The 21,516-nt window shown below is 40.6% G+C and overlaps 1 protein-coding gene across 1 annotated transcript in view; it reads right to left on the reverse strand.

Annotated features, from left to right (window-relative positions):
• fndc4a (fibronectin type III domain containing 4a) overlaps window positions 1-21,516 on the reverse strand; it is a 29,791-nt gene that overhangs the window by 6,768 nt on the left and 1,507 nt on the right. Inside the window, exons 2-3 of the mRNA XM_030721661.1 lie at window positions 14,982-15,097; window positions 12,708-12,912 (exon numbers count right to left, since the gene is read on the reverse strand). Of these exons, the coding sequence (XP_030577521.1) occupies window positions 12,708-12,912; window positions 14,982-15,097 (321 nt within the window). The remainder of the gene's footprint in view (window positions 1-12,707; window positions 12,913-14,981; window positions 15,098-21,516) is intronic.

A 21,516-nucleotide genomic window follows, 5' to 3' on the forward strand; every position in this document is an offset into this window, starting at 1 on the left:
TTATTTGATCTAATGATCAAGCTTAACTTGTAAGAGTGCACTGGTACAAGCTGTATAGTCTGTATATACTATATACTACACCGATAAGCCAAACCTCTGTCTCCTTCATGTGCCACCAAAACAACTCTGACCCACTGGCATGTACAGTTAAAGGTTCTCTAATGTATCTGACACCAAGATATTCAATTCAATTCAATTTTATTTATACAGCAAAAAAATCACAACAACAGTCACCTCATGGTGCTTTATATTGTAAGGTACAGATGCTACAATGATAGAGACCAAGCACCTATAAGCAAGCATATGGCGAAGATAGTGGGACCAGATCTTTTAAGTTCTGTAAAACAAGATTTGGATCTGCCACATTAGAATCCCAGGGCACGGGATTCATACCTCCTTGGATCACTGTCAATTCATACTTCTACTGTTATTTGCTCCATGTGAGTGTGAGTGGTCATAATATTTTGGATCATTGGTTTATACGTGTGGAAACTTGATGTACTAACACAAGGGCCCGAATTACATTTCCATGTGTTGTTTCATTAATTTTTCATGTCAGTGCCATACTCAGATATGCTGGGTGAATCTGTGCTAGCGGAGAATGAGTGGATTTTGCTGCCTCCAGTACACCAAAGAATTTGTGCTGAGATAATTAGTTGACCGTCCTTTTGCTCACCCCTAATCCCGCAATGTTGGCTTTGGCTGTGAACTATGTCAGGGAACTATGCAACAACACACTGGGGATTCTGTACTGGTGCCACAATGGCTGAGTCTTTCATGATGTTTACTTCAGACTGAGCAGTTTTATTTTAGGTTGCACTACTCTGTAAAATATTTTAAAAGTTTTTCCACTGATTGTCAGAATAAACACATAATCACATAAACATCACTGTGAAGAAGGCCAGACAGCGTCTCTACCTCCTCAGGCGGCTGAGAGACTTCAAGCTCCCACTCAAGGTGCTCAGGAACTTTTACACCTGCACCATTGAGAGCATCATGCGTGGGAGCATCACCACCTGGATGGGAAACTGCACCAAGCAGGACTTCATGGCCCTAAAAAGGGTGGTTCGTTCAGCTGAACGGACCATCAGAACCACCCTCCCCAACCTGCAGGACATTTACACCAAGCAGTGCAGGCTGAGGGCCATGAAGATCCTAAAACAGCCCAGCCACCCCGGACACTCTCTCTTCTCCCTGCTCCCATCAGGCCGGCGTTACCGCTGCCTGAGGGCTAAGACTGAAAGGTTGAAGAAGAGTTTTTACCCACAAGCCATCCGTCTGCTCAACTCTGAGCCCTAACTGGACCATTATTGCACAGTGTAAATATCATAATTTAAAAAGTGTGTATAGTGTATAGTATATAGAGTATAGTGTATAGTGTGAATTACTTTTTTTTTATTTTTATTCTTATTTATATGTGTGTGTATATAAGGTTGCAGGTACAAAATACATTTCACTGTGCATTGTACTGTGTATAACTGTGCATGTGACAAATAAACACTATCTTATCTTAAATGCTTTTTTTTTTCTTACAGCCATGCTTCTCAAAAAGTTAAAAAGTTGAACTGTAGTGCCTGCAGTCCACACATTTCCAATGACAATTTGAACATTATGAAACAAAAATAGTAATATAGCTGAATTTCTGTGTCAAGCAACAAAGGAAAAACTACACTAACTGGGCTCCTTAGTTCCCACTTACAGTACTGACAAAAGAAGAGCTGATCTGACATACATGTTTATTGCTAATTCATAATGAGCATATCCTTAAAATGATAATAATAATAATAGCGTTTTGTTGCAGCTGTTTTGGTTGCATAATATACAAGGCTAGTCTTTAACCTCATATTAAACACTGCATGCAGATGGAGATAAGCCCAAGTATGAATCATACTGACGATATTAGTGTGTGGCATGCCTTTGTCTCAGTGCTGTTAATAGGAGACCCTATAGATGTAGCTTTTGAGTCAGTAGAGACAGCAAAGCTTTGCTTTGAAGTATCATGCAGTAATTGTGTCCAAGGGGACCACCTGCCTAGTTAGGTTAGACTGCTCAAAGCCTTCATTCTTTGAAAATGCTCTTCTTTTTTGTAACCCTGTGTGAAGTAGATTGACAGTAACTTGTGCAGGTAACAATGTCAGCAGTTTCAGTTTCTGGAGAATGACTTTTATAATATTTTAGGAGATTTTGTATTGATTCAAGCATGCTGGTTTACCCACCTTTGTCAGAGAGCTTGAATATTTTGCTGTGGTGTAAATCTCTCATTCTCACTCATAGGGCTGAAATTTAAAAGAAGCCCATCTAGCTAAAAGAAATGAGATTCTCTTCAAATTCAAGACTTTTTTAAATTTGCAAAAAGAAAAGAATATATATATATATATATATATATATATATATATATATATATATATATATATATATATATATATATATATATATATATATATATAATATTACATATTACTGTGCAAAACTCTTGAGTCCCCCATCCTTTCTTTATATTTTGCTTCCAAAAAGCCAGAGTTTCTTGCAATTATTTGTAAAGTGGTGTTGAGCAATACTTTTCCAGGCTTTCTGAAGATCTTTTCTTTGGACACTGGCTGTTTTTCACTCATTTTTAGTGCCATTTCAGGTCTTATTGAATCTATAGAAAATGGCAAAGATAACACAAGTGGAAGACAAAAACGTGTCAGGGTTAAAAACATATCTACAGCAGATGAACATATCTGAAAATCATGTCCTTGTTAGATCCTCTCAGACCTGATTGAGGATCTGAGAGATGCATCTGGAAGGGATGCCAAGGGCTGTCAAGAAGCCATTCTTAAGGAAGGGAAACAGGGAGAAAAGTCTGAGGTGTGCATAATCACAAAAGAAGTGGACTGAAAGTCAGTGGCTACAGATGATGAATCATTGCCAGTATGTACGAAGGAGGTCAGGAGAGAGGTACAACAGTGAGTGTCTACAGTCATCTGTAAAACATGGTGGAGGCTCTGTCATTGTTTGGGGCTGCATTTAAGCCAGTGGTGTTGGAGATCATATCAAAACTGATGGAATTATAAACACAGAAAAGTACCATCAGTTTTGCAGGTACAAAATACCTGCAAAACTGCGGCGCGCATAGTCGCAGTGGCTCAGTGCTCTCCTTTTCGGTGCTCTGTGAAATTGTGTATGTTGTTATGTGTGCTTCAACTGTGGCTCAACACATCACCATTATGTCGGGCGGACATTATAACATACAGACGGCACATTATAACATACAGACGGCACGAACTCCTATATATAGGAGCACAAAGTGAGCAGGCGGTTATGGCTGACTTCCTCCACTCTCACAACATCCCGGTGGACATCGCCAGACCACCTGGCTCTTTGTGGTTCATCATCCCTGTGAGGGGGGGTCGCAGACGGAGACGGCGCAGAGAAAGGAGGCAGAAAAGAGGCGGCAGAGCTGGCGTTTTGGAGAGGCTACGTAAACGGCCTCATAGACCTCCGTTACCCAGTGTTTTCCTCACCAATGTAAGATCACTCCCGAATAAAATGGATGAGTTGAGACTGCTGGTGGCTACAAACAGGACCGTGAAGGACTGCTGCGTTTTGCTCTTCACTGAGACCTGGCTTCATTCATCCATTCCTGATGCAGCCATCGAGCTAGCCGGCAGGACAACGCACCGGCATGACAGAATGCGGACCTCCGGTAAGAGCAGAGGAGGGGGTGTGTGCTTGTATGTAAACAACAGCTGGTGTACAGACAGTATGACTGTGAACAGCCACTGCTCTCCGGACCTGGAGTACATGACTGTTAAATGCAGGCCCATCTATCTGCCCCGTGAGTTTACAGCTGTTTTGATCACTGTTGTTTATCTTCCCCCTGATGCTAATGCTAACTCGGCTGTTAGTCTCTTACATGACACGGTTTGCAGTCAACAGAGCAGATATCCTGAGGCTGTACACATCATTGCAGGAGACTTTAACCATGTCGATTTAAAGACTGTTCTACCCAAGTTCCATCAGCATGTTAAATGCCCTACAAGAGGGAACAACACACTGGATAAAGTCTACTCTAACATCAAGCTGGGTTTCAGGGCTGTGCCACTGCCACATCTGGGCCAGTCAGACCATCTGTCCCTGGTTATGATTCCAGCATACACCCCCCTCAGCAAAACTGCTCTTTCTACATCTAAGACTGTTCAGACCTGGCCTGAAGGTGCCTCTCAACAGCTGCAGGACTGCTTTGAAACAACTGACTGGGACGTATTCAAGCACCAGGACCTGGAGCAGTATACCTCGGCTGTTCTGGACTACATCAAGTTCTGCACCGACACTGTAACTGTGGACAAGAATATCCGGGTTTTTCCAAATAGAAAGCCATGGATGAATGGAAAGGTGCAGAGCTTACTCAGAGAAAGGAACATCGCCTTCAGAGCTGGTGATGGGGCGCTTTACAGCGCTGCCAGAGCCAACCTGAAGAGGGGCATCAGGGAGGCCAAGGCTGTGTATAAGAGGAGGATTGAGGACTGTTTCCAGAGCCACGACTTCAGGCAGGTGTGGCAAGGGGTTCGGCATATTTTGAACTACAAACCCAGCCTGTTAGTTGATCAGCGTAACATCAATCTGGCAGAGGAGCTGAACAGCTTCTTTGCACGCTTTGAGGTACAGCAATCAGAGACAGCCATCCAACATCCCTCAGCAGGCAGCAGCAGCATCCTCAGGCTGCAAGAGCAAGAGGTGAGGCGTATGCTGGAAACTGTGAACCCCAGGAAAGCTGTGGGGCCCGATGGTGTCTCTGGACGGATACTGAAGGTCTGTGCGGCTCAGCTGGCTGGTATTTTTACCAGCATTTTTAACCAGTCCCTGAGCCAGGCTGCTGTCCCTTCCTGCCTGAAGTCCTCCATTATCGTCCCCATCCCCAAGAAGAACACTATCAGAGGTTTGAATGACTACAGGCCAGTAGCACTAACACCAATTGTTATGAAGTGCTTTGAAAAGCTTGTCCGGGCTCACGTCATCTCCAGTCTCTCTCCCAGACTAGACCCCAACCAGTTTGCCTACAGAGCCAACCGGTCCACAGAGGACGCCATTGCCACGGCCCTCCACTCTGCCTTCTCTCACCTGGAGCAGGGGGGGAACTACGCTCGGCTGCTCTTTGTGGACTTCAGCTCGGCGTTTAACACCATCCTTCCTGGCAGACTGGTGACTAAACTGTCAGATCTGGGGATACCACGCTCCACCTGTCTTTGGATCAAGGACTTCCTGACAGACCGTTCCCAGAGGGTAAGAGTAGGTCCCCACCTCTCTTCAGCCATCAGCCTCAGCACCGGCTCTCCACAGGGCTGTGTGCTGAGTCCCCTACTCTTCACCCTCTACACACATGACTGCACCTCCATACAGTGGTGTGAAAAAGTGTTTGCCCCCTGCCTCATTTCCTGTTTTTTTGCATGTTTGTCACACTTAAGTGTTTCGGAACATCAAACCAATTTAAACAATAGACAAGGACAACACAAGTAAACACAAAATGCAAGTTGTAAATGAAGGTGTTTATTAGTAAAGGTGAAAAAAAATCCAAACCATCATGGCCCTGTGTGAAAAAGTGATTGCCCCCCTTGTTAAAACATACTATAACTGTGGTTTTTCACACCTGAGTTTAATTTCCCTAGCCACACCTAGGCCTGATTATTGCCACACCTGTTCCCAATCAAGACATCACTTAAATAGGAGCTGCCTGACACAGTAAGGTCCACCAGAAGATCCTTGAAAGCTACACAACATGCCGAGATCCAAAGAAATTCAGGAGCAATTGAGAAAGAAAGTAATTGAGATCTATCAGTCTGGAAAGGGTTATAAAGCCATTTCCAAAGCTTTGGGAATCCAGCGAACCACAGTGAGAGCCATTATCCACAAATGGCGAAGACATGGAACAGTGGTGAACCTTCTCAGGAGTGGCCGGCCGCCCAAAATTACCCCAAGGGCGCAGCGACGACTCATCCAAGAGGTCACAAAAGACACCACAACAACGTCCAAAGAACTGCAGGCCTCACTTGCCTCAGTTAAGGTCAGAGTTCATGCCTCCACCATCAGAAAAAGACTGAGCAAAAATGGCCTGCATGGCAGAGTTCCAAGAAGAAAACCACTGCTGAGCAAAAAGAACATTAAAGCTCATCTCAATTTTTCCAAAACGCATCTTGATGATCCCCAAGACTTTTGGGACAACATTCTGTGGACCGATGAGACAAAAGTGGAACTCTTTGGAAGGTGTGTGTCCCATTACATCTGGCGTAAAAGGAACACTGCATTTCAGAAAAAGAACATTATACCAACAGTAAAATATGGTGGTGGTAGTGTGATGGTCTGGGGCTGTTTTGCTGCGTCAGGACCTGGAAGACTTGCTGTGATAAATGGAACTATGAATTCTGCTGTCTACCAAGAGATCCTGAGGGAGAATGTCAGACCATCTGTTCGTGTACTCAAGCTTAAACGTACTTGGGTTCTGCAGCAGGACAATGATCCTAAACACACCAGCAAGTCCACCACTGAATGGCTGAAGAAAAACAAAATGAAGACTTTGGAGTGGCCTAGCCAAAGTCCTGACCTGAATCCTATTTAGATGTTGTGGTATGACCTTAAAAAGGCCGTTCATGCTCGAAAACCCTCTAATGTAACTGAATTAGGACAATTCTGCAAAGATGAGTGGGCCAAAATTCCTCCAGAACGCTGTAAAAGCCTCATTGCAAGTTATCGCAGATGCTTGGTTGCAGTTGTTGCTGCTAAGGGTGGCCCAACCAGTTATTAGGTTTAGGGGGCAATCACTTTTTCACACAGGGCCATGATGGTTTGGATTTTTTTTCACCTTTACTAATAAACACCTTCATTTACAACTTGCATTTTGTGTTTACTTGTGTTGTCCTTGACTATTGTTTAAATTGGTTTGATGTTCCGAAACACTTAAGTGTGACAAATATGCAAAAAAACAGGAAATGAGGCAGGGGGCAAACACTTTTTCACACCACTGTGCATGCCAGTAACTGCATCATTAAGTTTGCGGATGACACCACTGTGGTGGGGCTCATATCAGGCGGGGATGAGTCAGCATACCGGGACGAGGGGCAGCGGCTGTCAAGGTGGTGCAGTGAGAATAACTTGATCCTGAACACCACTAAGACAAAGGAGATGGTAGTAGACTTTAGGAGGACAACACATGTCATTCAACCTCTGTTCATCGAGGGGGATGAAGTGGAGCTGGTTTCAGATTTTAGGTTCCTGGGAGTACATCTGCAGGATGATTTGACCTGGAGTATCAATACGACCAGCATTGTCAGGAAGGCCCAACAGAGACTGCATTTCCTGAGGGTTCTTAGGAGCAACTATCTGACCCAGAATCTGCTGGTGTCCTTCTACCGTTGCTGTGTAGAGAGCATCCTGACCTACTGTCTGTGCGTGTGGTTCAACAGCTGCACAGCAGCAGACAGGAAAACACTCCAGCGAATCATCAACACGGCTCAAAAGATCATAGGCTGTCCCCTGCCCTCCCTCCAGGAACTGTTCAATGCCCGCTGCCAGAGGAGGGCACAGAACATCCTCCAGGACCCCTCACACCCTGGACACTCCTTGTTTCAGCTACTGCCATCAGGCAGACGTTTCAGGACAATGAAGGCCAGAACAAACAGACTGAGGAACAGCTTTTATGCCAGGGCTATCATTGAACTGAACTCTGTGTGGTTTGGACAGTGATGTGGGGTGGTAGTGCTGACTGTGTGCGTGCGTTGGTGTGTGTATTGGGGCTAGATTCGTCTTAATTTACTATTGTGCACTGTATTTTAGTAATCATTTTTATCACTCATATTTTTATTATTTTATTATTTATTGTCTGAGGCACCTAGAAAGGAATGCATTTTAAATTTCGTTGTGCAACTTCTGTGTACAATGACAATAAAGATTCTGATTCTGATTCTGATTCTGATTCCATCATGCAGTACCATATGGAAAGCATCTGATTGGCAACACCTTCATTTTTCAGCATGACAATGATCCCAAACACTCTGCCAATGCTGTAAAAACATACCTGGATAAAAAAATACACAATAGAACACAGTCACGGATTGGCCTCCTCAGAGGAGGAAGAAGCTGCTTTTGGTTGCTCTCTTCTCCACAAGGGGTCGCTCTGCAAGTTTGATTTGGCAGAGTTTTTATGCCAGAATTCCCTCCCAGGATTGGACTGGGAATTTCGCTTGTTAGGTGTATGTATAAACCACTACAGTATGGAGCCACTGTTTTTGCCTTATATAATATATTCCCATGTATCTTTGCATATGTTTCAATAAATTGTTGCACTTATTTCCCATTTTGCTAGCAACATAAAAAAAAATGAAGGGTGACTCAGTACAATATATTGCCTGAATGCCAAGTCCCTCTTGTAAAAGAGATTGCAATCTCAATGGTAATTCCTGGTAAAATAAAACAAAATAAAATAAAGGTAATAATTATAATAATAATAAACTGTGCAAAAAAATCAGCATCCATCCATCCACCCTGAAAGGGGAATCCACCAAGCGCCAGAACCACAACACAGCTCTTGAAGGACAAGTGACACACACATAAATGTGTACTCTCATTCAAAGCTTTCTGTGAAGCTAATAGAGTTTGGGAAGTGATGTTGGTGCTGAAAAAAAGAGTACTGCAGTCTATTCAAATTTCTCCATTGACTCTTGCCAGGAAATACTTTATATACAATGGAATGACTCAGAATCTGGCCATCCAGGTAAACAACATACAATAATATGTAATCACATTTTCAATAAAATCGCTTTGTTAAAAAAAACCCCAAACAATATTGATTCATACAGTATGTATCATAGCTCTGGCTCTGGAATGTCTGGTATATACTGCAAATCAATTTAATTTCAATAGGAGGCACTTGGCTGTGACAAAGGATGAAATGGCTCTATGTCTATGGTGTCAGAGCCAGCTAGAATAAAATGACTTTTTATGGAACAACAGTCAGCAGGAAGATCTCCAACAAAAAATATCACATTAACTTAGCATGCATTAAATTAAAAAAAATTGTATTATTATTTTTTTTTTGTTGGTTTGTTTGTTTTTTAAGAGACACAAATGTAATCAGTCTTTTTGTTATGAATATTGTGGTTAAATGAGATAATATGTAGGACAAAAGCCTCATTTCTCACCTTAAAGAATGGAGTCTGCTTTTTTCATTGGCTCAATCCCTTGCAGTGATTAGATATTTTTAATGCATTATATTATTTATATTACATATATATTATATTTTAACATTAACAAATTCCCTCTTGAATGTGAAAAACTTTATCATAACCCAAATGTAGGCTGTGATCGCTAGCCAGCCTAGTTCTGTTTTTAACATATGGGTGAATGCTCGGTGAAAATGGGTCACTTTGCATTCCTGCAGATTTGAAGAGTTAAAGTAAAACAAGTGTTCATAAGTGAAACGTAACAATTGATGTTGTCTTTGATTAGATTTGCACATTTGTGAAGTATAAGCCGTAATATTTAACATACATGATGGCGTGGCGGTTAGCAGTGCTGCCTCACAGCTAGAAAAACAGCTAGAAGGTCCACCTTGGCTCGGGCCTTTCTGTGTGGAGTTTGCCTGTTCTCCCTGTGTCTGCGTGGGTTTCCTCTGGGTGCTCCGGTTTCCTCCCACAGTCCAAAGACATGGGTTAGATTAACTGGTGGTTCTAAATTGCCCATAGGTGTGAATGTGAGTGTGAATGGTTGTCTGTCTCTCTGTGTTGGCCCTGCGATGGGCTGGCGATCTGTACAGGGTGCGCCCTGCCTCTCGCCCTATGACAGCTGGGATAGGCTCCATGCAGCCCCCCTGGGACCCTGAACAGGTTAAGTGGAATGGATGGATGGATGTTTTACTGATTGCAGCAGTATATTATGTAATTTTAGAACATTAGCAGAGTACCTGAGATCACCTGACGTGCTTATGTTTTTGACTTTCTTTGACTTCATTGTTTGCTAAGGTGTATTGTGATTTGTGTACGTCCATCACTTGAGGGCAATATTCAGTCTGAATTACATTTGACAAGAAAATTGAAATCATAAAAACTGATACAGGGTCAAACAAGAAAAGAGATGTCGAGTAATGAAGTTCCCAAAAGTTGCATCAAGAAACTTGATGTGATTGGACTTTAAAGCTGGGCCATGAGGAGTCAGCAGTGTCGGCATTAGATTTATGGAAAGCTGACACTGATGTCTTTTACGCACCAAAACAAATTCCTACAAATGAAGAACATCACTGAATGGGCTGTTTCTCTGACCCAGTTGGATGACTCGAGAGGCCACAAATCCTGATTAATGTTGCATAGTAAATCTTTTCCAAGCGTTTGCACTGACCGTAACCCTGCTCTTGCTCAGCAATTTATTAAGATATATTATGGTTATTTAGCTTTCTAAAGCACTTATTTTTTTAACTTAAAGAAAACTTAAGTTAAAAAATAAATGCTGAAAATAATGTGAAACCACAGGGAAGGAATTTAATGCTAGTGTCTGTATTAGAGCACAGGCTTTAGTGCTGAACTTGAATTAGTTTCTTTCTCTTTACTTTGGCCAGTCTTGCCAGCTTAACTAATGGTACACAACCTGAGTCAGCTGAACAGAAACATTTATGATTCCCTTGCATCAGCACTTCCTATATTCGTGACTTTGACAAGACCATAAAATCAAAAAATAATTTTTTTTTTTGAAGTGTTAGGCATGTTTCTAGAGCAATGTCAAATGCCGTGCCATTACTCTGTGAGTTAATGCATTTGGCTCTTCCCACATTCATTCATTCATTCATGGTATTCTGGAGAAGATTAGGAGAGGACTTTGTTCTGAAATACAGAAAATCCGAATAGCCTTTTTCCACATCTGAGCTGTATGAAATCTGAACTTATTCTCTGTTGGTCACGGTCTTCACATTTTCTCCTGCCCATAAACTGAGCCGATACGTGAACGTGAAGCATTTTGGTGTTTGGATGGGAACACCCAGAGTGATATAGAGCTGCATAAATTCAGAGCAGTTTGGCCACTGACATACCCGAAGCTTCTGTCAATAATGTACTGGTGTCTAGGAGAGCCGCTCTGAGAGGAAGCTTCTGGTTACTTGCTTTTGTCGGCACTAACCTTTACTGCATCTCATTCCCAGTGTTAGGGTGCTTAAAAGCATTCAAAAGCCAGAAGAGGCTTTAGCGCGACAGCGGGGAAAGTGTCTATAATGAGTTGCTTCTGCGTGTGCCTCGGGAAAAAAGGCCTGTGGCAGATCACATAGAATTAAAAGCAAAGCATTATGTTATGTAAGTGAGGGAGTCCAAACATGGCACAAAACTGGCGCTGTGACTGCTTGTGAACTTATCACTTATACTGCATTTAGATAAATTTGACAGCACCTTGCCCACCCCAACCCAATGTTTTGTAGCATACTCATTTAAGCCAGCTAGAGCAATCCAGCTTTTAATGAGACTTCTTAATGTGTGATTGCTTGTGATTCAATTAAGGACACTCAGGTCACTTCTGAATGTGTAATATTTTCTTTTCATGCTTTGATGGGTGTTTTAAGATGTTGGGGGTCATTATTCTGGTATAGCAGCTTTGACAGGACATGGGTAAAACATAATGTCCATTATTTTCTAGTTTTATTGTGTCCTTTACAGATTCATGCCACCATGTGTCAGATGCATTAAATAATTAACAATCTAATAATCACATCTATAGTGCTTAACAAATTTATTAGACAACCACCCAATGTGAGGTTTATGCCCCAGCTGGCCTAAATTAACAGTAATTACCAAAATGATTTTTTTTTTATGTTTCTGTAATGGTTAATCTGCCAGTATGTGTCAGCTCTTTAATCAAAAGGTTATTTTTAATGCTAAAATATAATTATTGCTGCTATCCATGAATTTTCAAATGTATTGTTTAACAAAAAGGGAGAAAAAAATAGCAAAGCACATTATTATTTTTTATTAAGATGCCAAATTATAGCCATTTACTTTTTTTGTAGTTGAATGTTACGCTTGATTCATTTGTGATTTCTTTGTTCAGTGTGCTGAGTATAAAAACATGAATTTAGTTTGTTATGATGTTATGATTTTTTGTTTTAAACAAGTTTTTGACAGATTTCTCTGCAGCCACCTCCAGATAGGTTGTCTGCAGTCCTGTGGTCATCAAACTTATTAATTAGATTTCATCTCTGGTTGCAGGATTCAAGATGCTTGGATTGTATTGTAGCCTTCACCTTCATTATGCTCTGGAATATTTTCTTTCTTATCTCCTCAGACAACTTGATTCTTTTGTTTTTCTTGTCCCCGTTCTACGTGGAGCACACAATAATACCAAACATCCATCCAACTGCTTTTCTCAGTTTAATTACAGTAGTTGAATGACTGATAATAAGATTGAAGACTCCTCAAACACTAAATGAAGAATGTAGTCAGTTTGAAACATAACAGCAATCCACATGTTTATCTCATTTTGGCGAATCTGTCATTTTCTTCAATTTGTAGAATAGGAACAATTCTTCGCTTTTCTTATATTTTTTCTTTCTCTTTGACCTGCAGAATTCAGTGATTTGTAAGCATAGCAGTAATTTTCATCATGTCTGTGTAAAACTTGTAAAATCCATATCTGGCAGACAGCATGTTGGGATTTTATTTTTCTCAAATTAATTTGGGTAAAAAGGTCTCAGAGCACCATACCTTGGTTAGAGCTGTTGGAAGGGAAACGGTCTGATTTCTTTAGGGTGCGAAAATGTTTCTTCTTGCTGGCTTGACTCTCGCCATAGAGGCCAATAGACTGGACCTGGATGATATAGTCTGTTTCCTCCTCAAGGTCCCAAAGAACACAAGAACGGCTGGTTGTGTTGACCTCCCGAATGAATCGCTGCATGTGTCCATCCTGCTGCTGAAAATATGAAGAAGGATGAAAAGCAATAGCATTACACTACTGATTTCAATGCAGTTCACTCGCTGATATTGCATTAGTTCACAGCAAAAGTAATATTTGTACTGTAAGGAAAACACTCTATAGAAAGTAGTCATGAGCTAAGTATTTTGGCTGGTGCCATCTTGGTACACACACTCACACCACCTTGACATCTTGCCCTAAAGCATAACCTGCTTTATGATCTGTTTTTTCTTACAAAACAAACATACTGTATAAAATAAGATCAGCAACTTGGCGGTCTCTCCTGAGCACATCCAGGAGTGTTTGATACGGCATTGTTTTACTTGTAATAAATCTATGTTATTCAAAGACACTGTGTCGGTGAAGAATTTCTTCAATACATTTACACGGCATCGCTATCAAGACACAACAACCATAAACTATTGGGAAAAGATTAACTGAGGTTATAGTTTAAGTGGCTGTATTTCTCTACACTTCGATAAAATTGTACTTCTTTTTGCAACCAGATGAGTTTTCCTCTGCTGACCATTAGAAAGAATGCAGTCTTTACATACATGTACAGTCTGTGGTAAAGACCCACCATATGTATATTATAGAGTGAAACCCAACAAATCTCTTTGAAAAAGTACCTGAGATTGGGAGAAAAAAAAACAAACAAACTTATGAAACCACCTTTCATGAAAACAAGAAAACAAATATTTTAGAAATCATAAGAAACATCAGAAATGATTTTGGTAATTAGCAATACTGTTAATTTAGTGCAGCTGGGGGCATAAACCTTACATTCGGTGGTGAGCTAATAAATTTGTTAAGCATTGTCTCAAACTTCCAGTAGATCCAGACTTAAGGTGCACAACAATTTGCCTGAAATGGCTGAGTTAAGCAGCAAACAAAGAGCAGAGTAGATTCAGTGATTACCACAGTGGGCAATGTGGTGACCAGATATAAATAAAAGGTCTGAAAAAAATGGGTCTCAAAGTAAGACAGTGTCTTTGTTTCACCTCATGAATTTTTGTCTTTAGGGCAATGCTACTCAACAATGTATTTCTCTCCAATGTCATTAAAAAAGAAAGAAAAAGCAATCGGGGGCTTGCATAGGGTGCAGGCCAATGAGAGATAGAGGAGACCAACCAGAAAATATTCCAGATTCTGGTGAAAGACATGCTGGGTATTTTATTATATTAACAGTTGGCACTTTATTTTCACCATACGGGGTCTTGACTGGGAACTGATGTCTGATTAAGTTAAACCACAAGTACGGAGAGACAAGTTTTCACAATCTCAGACTTTGTCTTTGACCTTTCACAATATTATTGGAGCAATCAAGACCTACAGCAAAAGAATTATTCCTCCAGTAAAATGCAGAGCTGCACTTAGACTGACGTCAGGCCAAATGTCTTATTTATTTTTATAGCCATGCTTGACTGAGAGATCTTACTGAAAAAAAAAAACGTGTAACTGTCTGTAAACATTGAATAATCTTGTGATTAAACTGCCATAGACACTCAAGGCGAATGCTGAAGGTGTTCAAAGGCGGCCGCTATACACAATGAAGAGGGGGAGTGGGTGTCATATTCAGCCCATCAGTCATACTGAATGAGAAACAAAGTAAATGGATGCATAATGTTTCTGGTTGCATAAAGCATAAACATGATTACAGCAGCATATTGCATTCTGTCATTCATTGTTAGCATTTACTGCTTTCCTATTTTAGGCCTTTGAAATCTTTTCATCCTGAAAAAAAAAAATGAATGCAGTTTTGGTGTCTTCACATGGTGCAACCCTGTTTTCTCTCGGCAAATCAGCCACACCAAGTTTTATTCTGGCTTCACGCTGAAAGGCATGCTTCATTCAGCCTGTACCAAGTTTATGCAGTTAATTATTATGGTCCACTGGTGCCAAAAATGGGTGAAGTGCACCTGGAATTTGTTTTCCAGATGCACTTCACCAGTCTACCTGCTGGCTTGTTGGCACCATAAAATCAAAAGGATTATAGCAAAAAAATAAAAATAAAAAAAGATTCTAATTTTTTTTAGGGTTTTCTGCATTTGATGTTTTGGAATTACCTGCTGTGAGATGGAGAAGCCAATTATTATGTCCCCCTCTGGAACCTCCCACAATATAGTTGCCGAGTCGGCTCGCAGGTGCATGACAGACACATTGACAGGAGCTGGTGGCCGGTCTGGGGGAAAGTAAACAGCAAGAGAGAGATCTGTTAATCCAGCTGCTTATCCTGATATTTGATTAGATCCATGCCATCTGTCCATACTGCACATGGAAGGTCTCAAGAATCATGTTGGTGCTCTGAAGTCTCACTTCAGAGAACCTATTTACTTACTTCAGTCTTGCTTGTAAAATGCAAATTGGGAAGACTGCAGATGAACTCATCATGAACTCTTTTGTGTTTTGGCTTGCTTTTTTATGTCCCTCCTGTCACCTTCAGATGCCAGCTTTGCATCTTTGCACCAATAAACCTTTTTTTTTCTTTTATTTATTTATTTTTTTTAAAAACACAGTGCTATTTAAAATCACTGTTGTGTCCCCAGAGCAAAACGATATGTGCTGCATCAGGTCAGAGATAGATCTGTTTCTACAGGCATTCTCAATTCAATTCAGTTCAGTTTTATTTATATATATATATCACAACAAACAGTCGCCTCAAGGCGCTTCTCAGTGAAAAACAAACTATTAGTACACTCTGAGTTATTGTAATTATTTGTAATATGTGTTTTTGAAGGGGGCCCACCAACAACAGGACTTTGCCATCACCTTTGACCCAGCAGTTACTGTAAATTTCAAATAAATCAATTTAGTAGCTAATTTAAATAATCTGTGTGCTTGCAGTTTTTATGAACCTGCAAATCTACTTACTGTACACTAATCCAAACAGGCTCGTGTATCAACCTGACAGACTAGACCTTCGTGGTCTATAACATGTTCACCTCTCCAGACAGGGCTATGTTTCTTCAACCTGTCACCTTGCAGCCATCTATCATGATTTAGTTGCCAGTAGACATGCTGATTGCAAAGTGAGAACAAAAGCTGGGACAAGCAAAAAGCAGGAGTATCACAGAGTGACAGCTCTAATAGAAGGAGGGGAGGACTGTATAGCGATAAAGAATCGCTCGGGTCAGATGGATAGGTGAGATGGGACAGGCTCGACAGTTTGGAACCTGGAGACCTTCTGTGAGGCCTTTGTTGTTACCATTATGGCTAATGGACTTGATGATACGTGGAAAAGGTCAAATGAGTTGAAATTTTTTGCAATGACACGGCATAAAAAAAAAAATACGGGATTGCATCAAATAAGACATAAAATATGCATGGAACAGGCGTATTTCTACTGAGTTATGACTACATTATTGCAGTGGCCCTTTAAGTAAAACTTTCTTCAACAGTTCACCTCAAAGTGAGTGTTAATCAACAGCTGTGAAGTCGATTTGTATTTCAGTCGCTTTTGTAAACTCATGCAGCATGGATTAAATAATATATAACACAGCTGTCTTGAGATCACAGCCAACAGCATGCACTGTGCACGGACCATATTTCATCAAAAAAACTGCACTTGAAAAAGAAAGATGAAAGCCAAAATGATGAAATTGAGAGGTATTTCAGATGGTGTGCGGTTTCCTTGCTCAGTCACTCTAATATCATTTTCCTCTTATCCACATATGTCTGTCTCTCTTTTTTTCTTTTTATCTCTTTCTCTCGTACTCCCATCTTTTGCTTCTTGCACTTCTGCCTATTTAATCTCTGCGACAATCAATGAGGGCCGCTCTGTTCTGTGCAAAAGGTGACATTGAGGCAGATCTCTGGACCCTCGGGTCAGGCGAGGCTATCAGTCTCCCTGCCCCAGCCCTCATGGCACTACGTGGCACATGGGGGTCAGGGTCAATGACAAGCATGACGCTCAGTTTCTCTGGCTCATGACACGCTCGGATTGGTTTGTGGAAAGGAGTGAATGGGCTGAACAAGGGACCAGACTAATTCTTACTCTGTGATGGAAAGCGTGAGAGGAAATTAATGTTCTGTGGACATAGTGTGGGGGGAGCAGGGGTGGGAGTGGGGGGGTGGCTGTTGGTAACACAGGCATTAAGAGGCTCCGAGGTTATGTCTGCCTCATTTTCTCCATGTAATAAGAAGCTGCTTTATGTAAGCAGGTGCTATAAGGAGTTTAACGTGCATGAGGTTAAGAGTAACAGAAAGTCACAAACAGTATCAATTTTCTTTGAACTTCCCTGGGGATATTGTAGATATTTCCAATCATGGTTCCAATGTCCTTCTGTTGTGACAGTGTTTAAATGACTGCTGATTGTGCTTGAATCTTTTATCAGTAAAATTAAATCACATCATCCTGGAACTGACTGGCAGTGACGCTGCCTTTCTAAAAGCTCCACAGAAGCTTTAATTGTTGTGGCAGCAGAATTACCCATGCACCTTTTGCCAAGATAATGGGGATAGCCGTTTGTTTATTGAGGACACACTTTGCTGTTAACAGAGCAAAAAAGCATTAAGGCTTGATTGCCATCAGCACGTGTTTTAAAGCGAGCCTTCTCCAGAAGCTGGGGGTAGCATTTATCCAAGATGGGACACATTAATTTCTCTTGAAGCTCATTGTCCTTTAGGTAATGGGGGTTAGACAGAGTCGCGCATGGGTAAAGAAATAGCTAGTATCCATGATGCGCTGTCTGTGGATCATTTACTGATGATGGAGCAAGGGGAATCGGGCCTTGAATCATCACTAATGTAATGTACTAGGTGAATGCCATCTTCCTATAGGACACCATTTCCATTACAGGCAGTTGAATGGGACATGCATATTTGAAACTTTAAGTGTGGGGCATTACAAAATGAAGAATTAGCTGAAATGGCTCCATTAAAAAAGGCTATTCATTCATTTACAGCCTCGTAATAAATAAGCAAAATGGTGTTTACATTTCTAAAATTGAATCACTGCTGGCTTATTAGACAGCAGATGAAAGCTGCAATTTTCAGATGCAAATATTTTCATTAATGTGCGGGCCAAAAGTTCAAATGATCCCCTCTAGCTCCTTTGGTGTTTCCTACTGCAGTAATGGTTGTCATTGCAGATACTTCAATACTTGTTATCTGCACACGTGCCTCGGGTGAGCCCCACTCCACAGAATGCATTATGTAAGATCTGAAATAAAAAGGCAATAGCTACAACCCTCTTGGGATGTGGGAGCACTGCCAGGATGAATCATAGCTTATAGTCAAGCACATTAGCTACTACCCCATCTAACCAGAGTGCACACACAGACATAGAGAAAGTGCTGGTGGATCTTTGAATGGCTGATGAGCCATGTGGAAATGAGCCCAGGTTGAGTTTATCAGAGCCAGATAGAGGGGTGGCATCTTGTATTTTGACCTCTATGTTTGCTTGCGAAGCAGAACTGCCTGTTTGCTTCCTGGCTGCTCAGGCTTCACACAATAAGAGTGACTGGAGATGCTTTATGGTCAAAAAATAAAAGTTTTGATTTATTGTAAGAAGGCAGCCTGCGACACTGTTGATCCCAGAATATAATGCAGACAGTAAGCATAGCACAATGATTAAACCCGTATAAGTAGAAAATTAGAGATTACATCATTATTACTTGGCCCGCTTTTTTTTTTTTTCAGAAAAACTGGATCACTCTGGAAAATGTAAATGAAAGCAGAATGCAATGATTTGCAAATATTTTAAACCCGGTGTTCATGTGAATAGAAAAGACAAAATATCAAATGCTGAAAGATTTGAGACAATCAACACTTCCAAAAAAAAGTTGGAACACAGGCATTTTTAACACAGTTACTTTAATTAGGTAGATATGTGGGAATCAAAGAGATCACCTGCTGCATTTTTTGGAAAAAAAACTCAGTATTGCTTGAAATAATTAATAACTGGAATAATTTCAAACTTCAACTGGTCAGGGCACAGGATAGTTTCAGCTCCAGGCTAGACCATGTTTTTGTTTGTTTGTTTGTTTGTTTTAAATCTTCTTTTATATGTGTTTCTCTTAACATCGCAGAGTTTTAACTTTGTGGATGAAGTAATGAATTGTGCAGTGACTGTGTGAGTCCATGCAGTGATTACAACTACAGATTATAACTGCTTTTAATGGAGTGCTTGAAAAAAATCACAGCCACACATGTAGAGATTCATCTTTGTTCCCCATGTGCAGAGAGTTCTCCAGATTTCAATGATATTTTGGGACATGTTCACGAAATCAGCATATACTTTTGAAAATAAACCTCCCAATCTGTTTTTATGGGGATTTTACATTCTTCCAACATTTTTGAAAGCTTTGTTTTTTTGTCTCTCGCATTGTATCTGGATGCAAAAAGACACTGTCATTCCTCACATTGCTTTAAAAAACGTGCGATGGTGGTGAGTGACTTATTCTACCTCTTTGCATTTCAAAAACATTTATGTTTTCTAATATTGATAAATTTCACATCTAGCTGTGCATTTTAAACAACTGTTTCATTCAGTTTTCTACACAACATAAAAATGTATAACAGAGCACCTACACATTTCCAATGCATTCTGCATCACAGTTCTTTTATTCCCCTCATACTCTACAACCTTAAATTTAGCAGCATATAGGCTTATGTAGCCATTTAATTTTTTAAAAGGTGTTTTAAGAGGTGTTTGCTGCGTTACTCTGTAACTGTCTAGACAGAAGCTGCTGCTGCTTTAAAAGCTGTCTGACATGAATGTGTGTTTAGTTAAGTGGGCATAAACTGTCCAGAAGGACTGATGTGTTCACTAATACAAACACATTTAAATGCTAGAACAATGGCTTACCAAGCAGTCTTTTTTTGTGTTCCTGTATTATTAATCACATTTCAATTGCCTCTACGCTAGTGACAGTTTGAAGGACTACTTGCAGTTTAATTCTTTTCTAGTACTTATAATGTCAAGCCCCCTCGTGAAATAAAACCCTCATTGACATAAATAAAGGTAATAACTGAGCCTCAGGTTTTGATGAGTTGCCCAGTCAATCTTCAAACGGCTTCATCTGGACACATTTCAGAGTCAGTCATGGGAAGTCTAAATGTGCTCCTCTGCACAGCAGGAGGTTGTCGCACAACTGCTTGCAAATTGCCTGTTATTGGGCTCTTCAGCAGTGTTGTGCTGGTTTTATTTCAGCTGCAGCGCTGTGTGCCCCTACACTGTATTACTTTTGAATGTCATTGTCCTTGTCCGCTTCTGAGACATTTTTCTTTCATATGATGTCACGTGAGAGCAGTGATTTAATGTGACATTAAATCTCTTGCTTCATTACACTTGTCTATCTAATTTCACAACAGCAGTGTGAAGTACAGTAGATAGGTGTGCAAAAGGGCCTGGCATTTTCCTACACAATTCAGAGCCCCTTGACTATAGGACCACTTACTGGCCCTTTCCTTACTGTCTTATTGCTCACAGATCCAGAGGATGTGAAATGGCAGTGAGACCAGATGGGACACGGCACCGCTCTAAGGTTAATGTAATCACTGGCCCAACCTTGAGGCTTTTCAGTTTTAAGCTGACATTACTTCATCCGCCACAAAGTGTAATGTGCACCTACAGTGGGTGTTCTGCAGACATCTGAACAAGACAAGTGTGACACACAAAACCTTGGTGAAAAATCTGACATCCTTTTTCCTGTTACGTTTGTGTGTTTAAAATAAATACCATATCGCAGCAGACAAAATTATGACGGCATGAGCAAATATTGGCTTTCATTCTAATTAATTAATTTGTAACTGAGAGCATCTATTTGTCAAGAATGTGTCACCAGTTTATGAACAACATATTGCCAATTTGAAGTATGATATGAGCCCAGCTATCCAATAAATCCAATAAGTTTTAATCTACATTTGTTTGGTGTCTGAAGCTCCGGTTATGCCTGATGTGGGATCTCTTTTCTAGCGTGCTTGATTTTCGCTTGTGTGTGAATATTAATATAGGTGCCAATATTCAAGTCTTTCTTGTCACATTTGGTGCAGAAATGACAAAAACTGAATTCAGATGTTCGTACTAATTGATATAAGAAAGAACTGCATCGCAATTTTGTTTCAGTCTGGAAAGGGTTAGACTTTTTCTCAACAACATGCATATATAGGAAGCTCTGTGTTAAGTTGAATACATGGTTAATACAGGAATCAAATACAGCTTGTAACAAGCTGCAGAAACTGCAGATTAAAAAATGAGCAAATGCAAAAGGTTCTTTGATAATCATGAGGCGTGTGTAAAAGAAGGAAAAAACTCATTTCAGAACCTTTGCTGTACACTAACTTTTCTTATTAATACACACTGAGTTAAGCTAATTTCTCCCATTCCTCAACTTAAAATACACCTTTTCCCTACCTTCACGTTGCACCAAATAATCTTACAATTAATTTACACCTCCTTCTAAATGACTCCTTCCCACAGTCTCATAGCTTCATTTGGACTGGCAGCAATGAATTCAACATTTGTTTTAATTTACTTTAAATCTCAGCACAGCAGCCACATTTATATTTATGACTAGAACACTTATGATGTCAGTAATAGCTTTTTCTGCTCCTGACAAGCGCCAGCTCTGGGCAAACTCCACAGAGATCAGAGATGCC

This window comes from Archocentrus centrarchus, chromosome 24 (assembly GCF_007364275.1).
Source record: "Archocentrus centrarchus isolate MPI-CPG fArcCen1 chromosome 24, fArcCen1, whole genome shotgun sequence".
Taxonomy (NCBI): domain Eukaryota; kingdom Metazoa; phylum Chordata; class Actinopteri; order Cichliformes; family Cichlidae; genus Archocentrus; species Archocentrus centrarchus.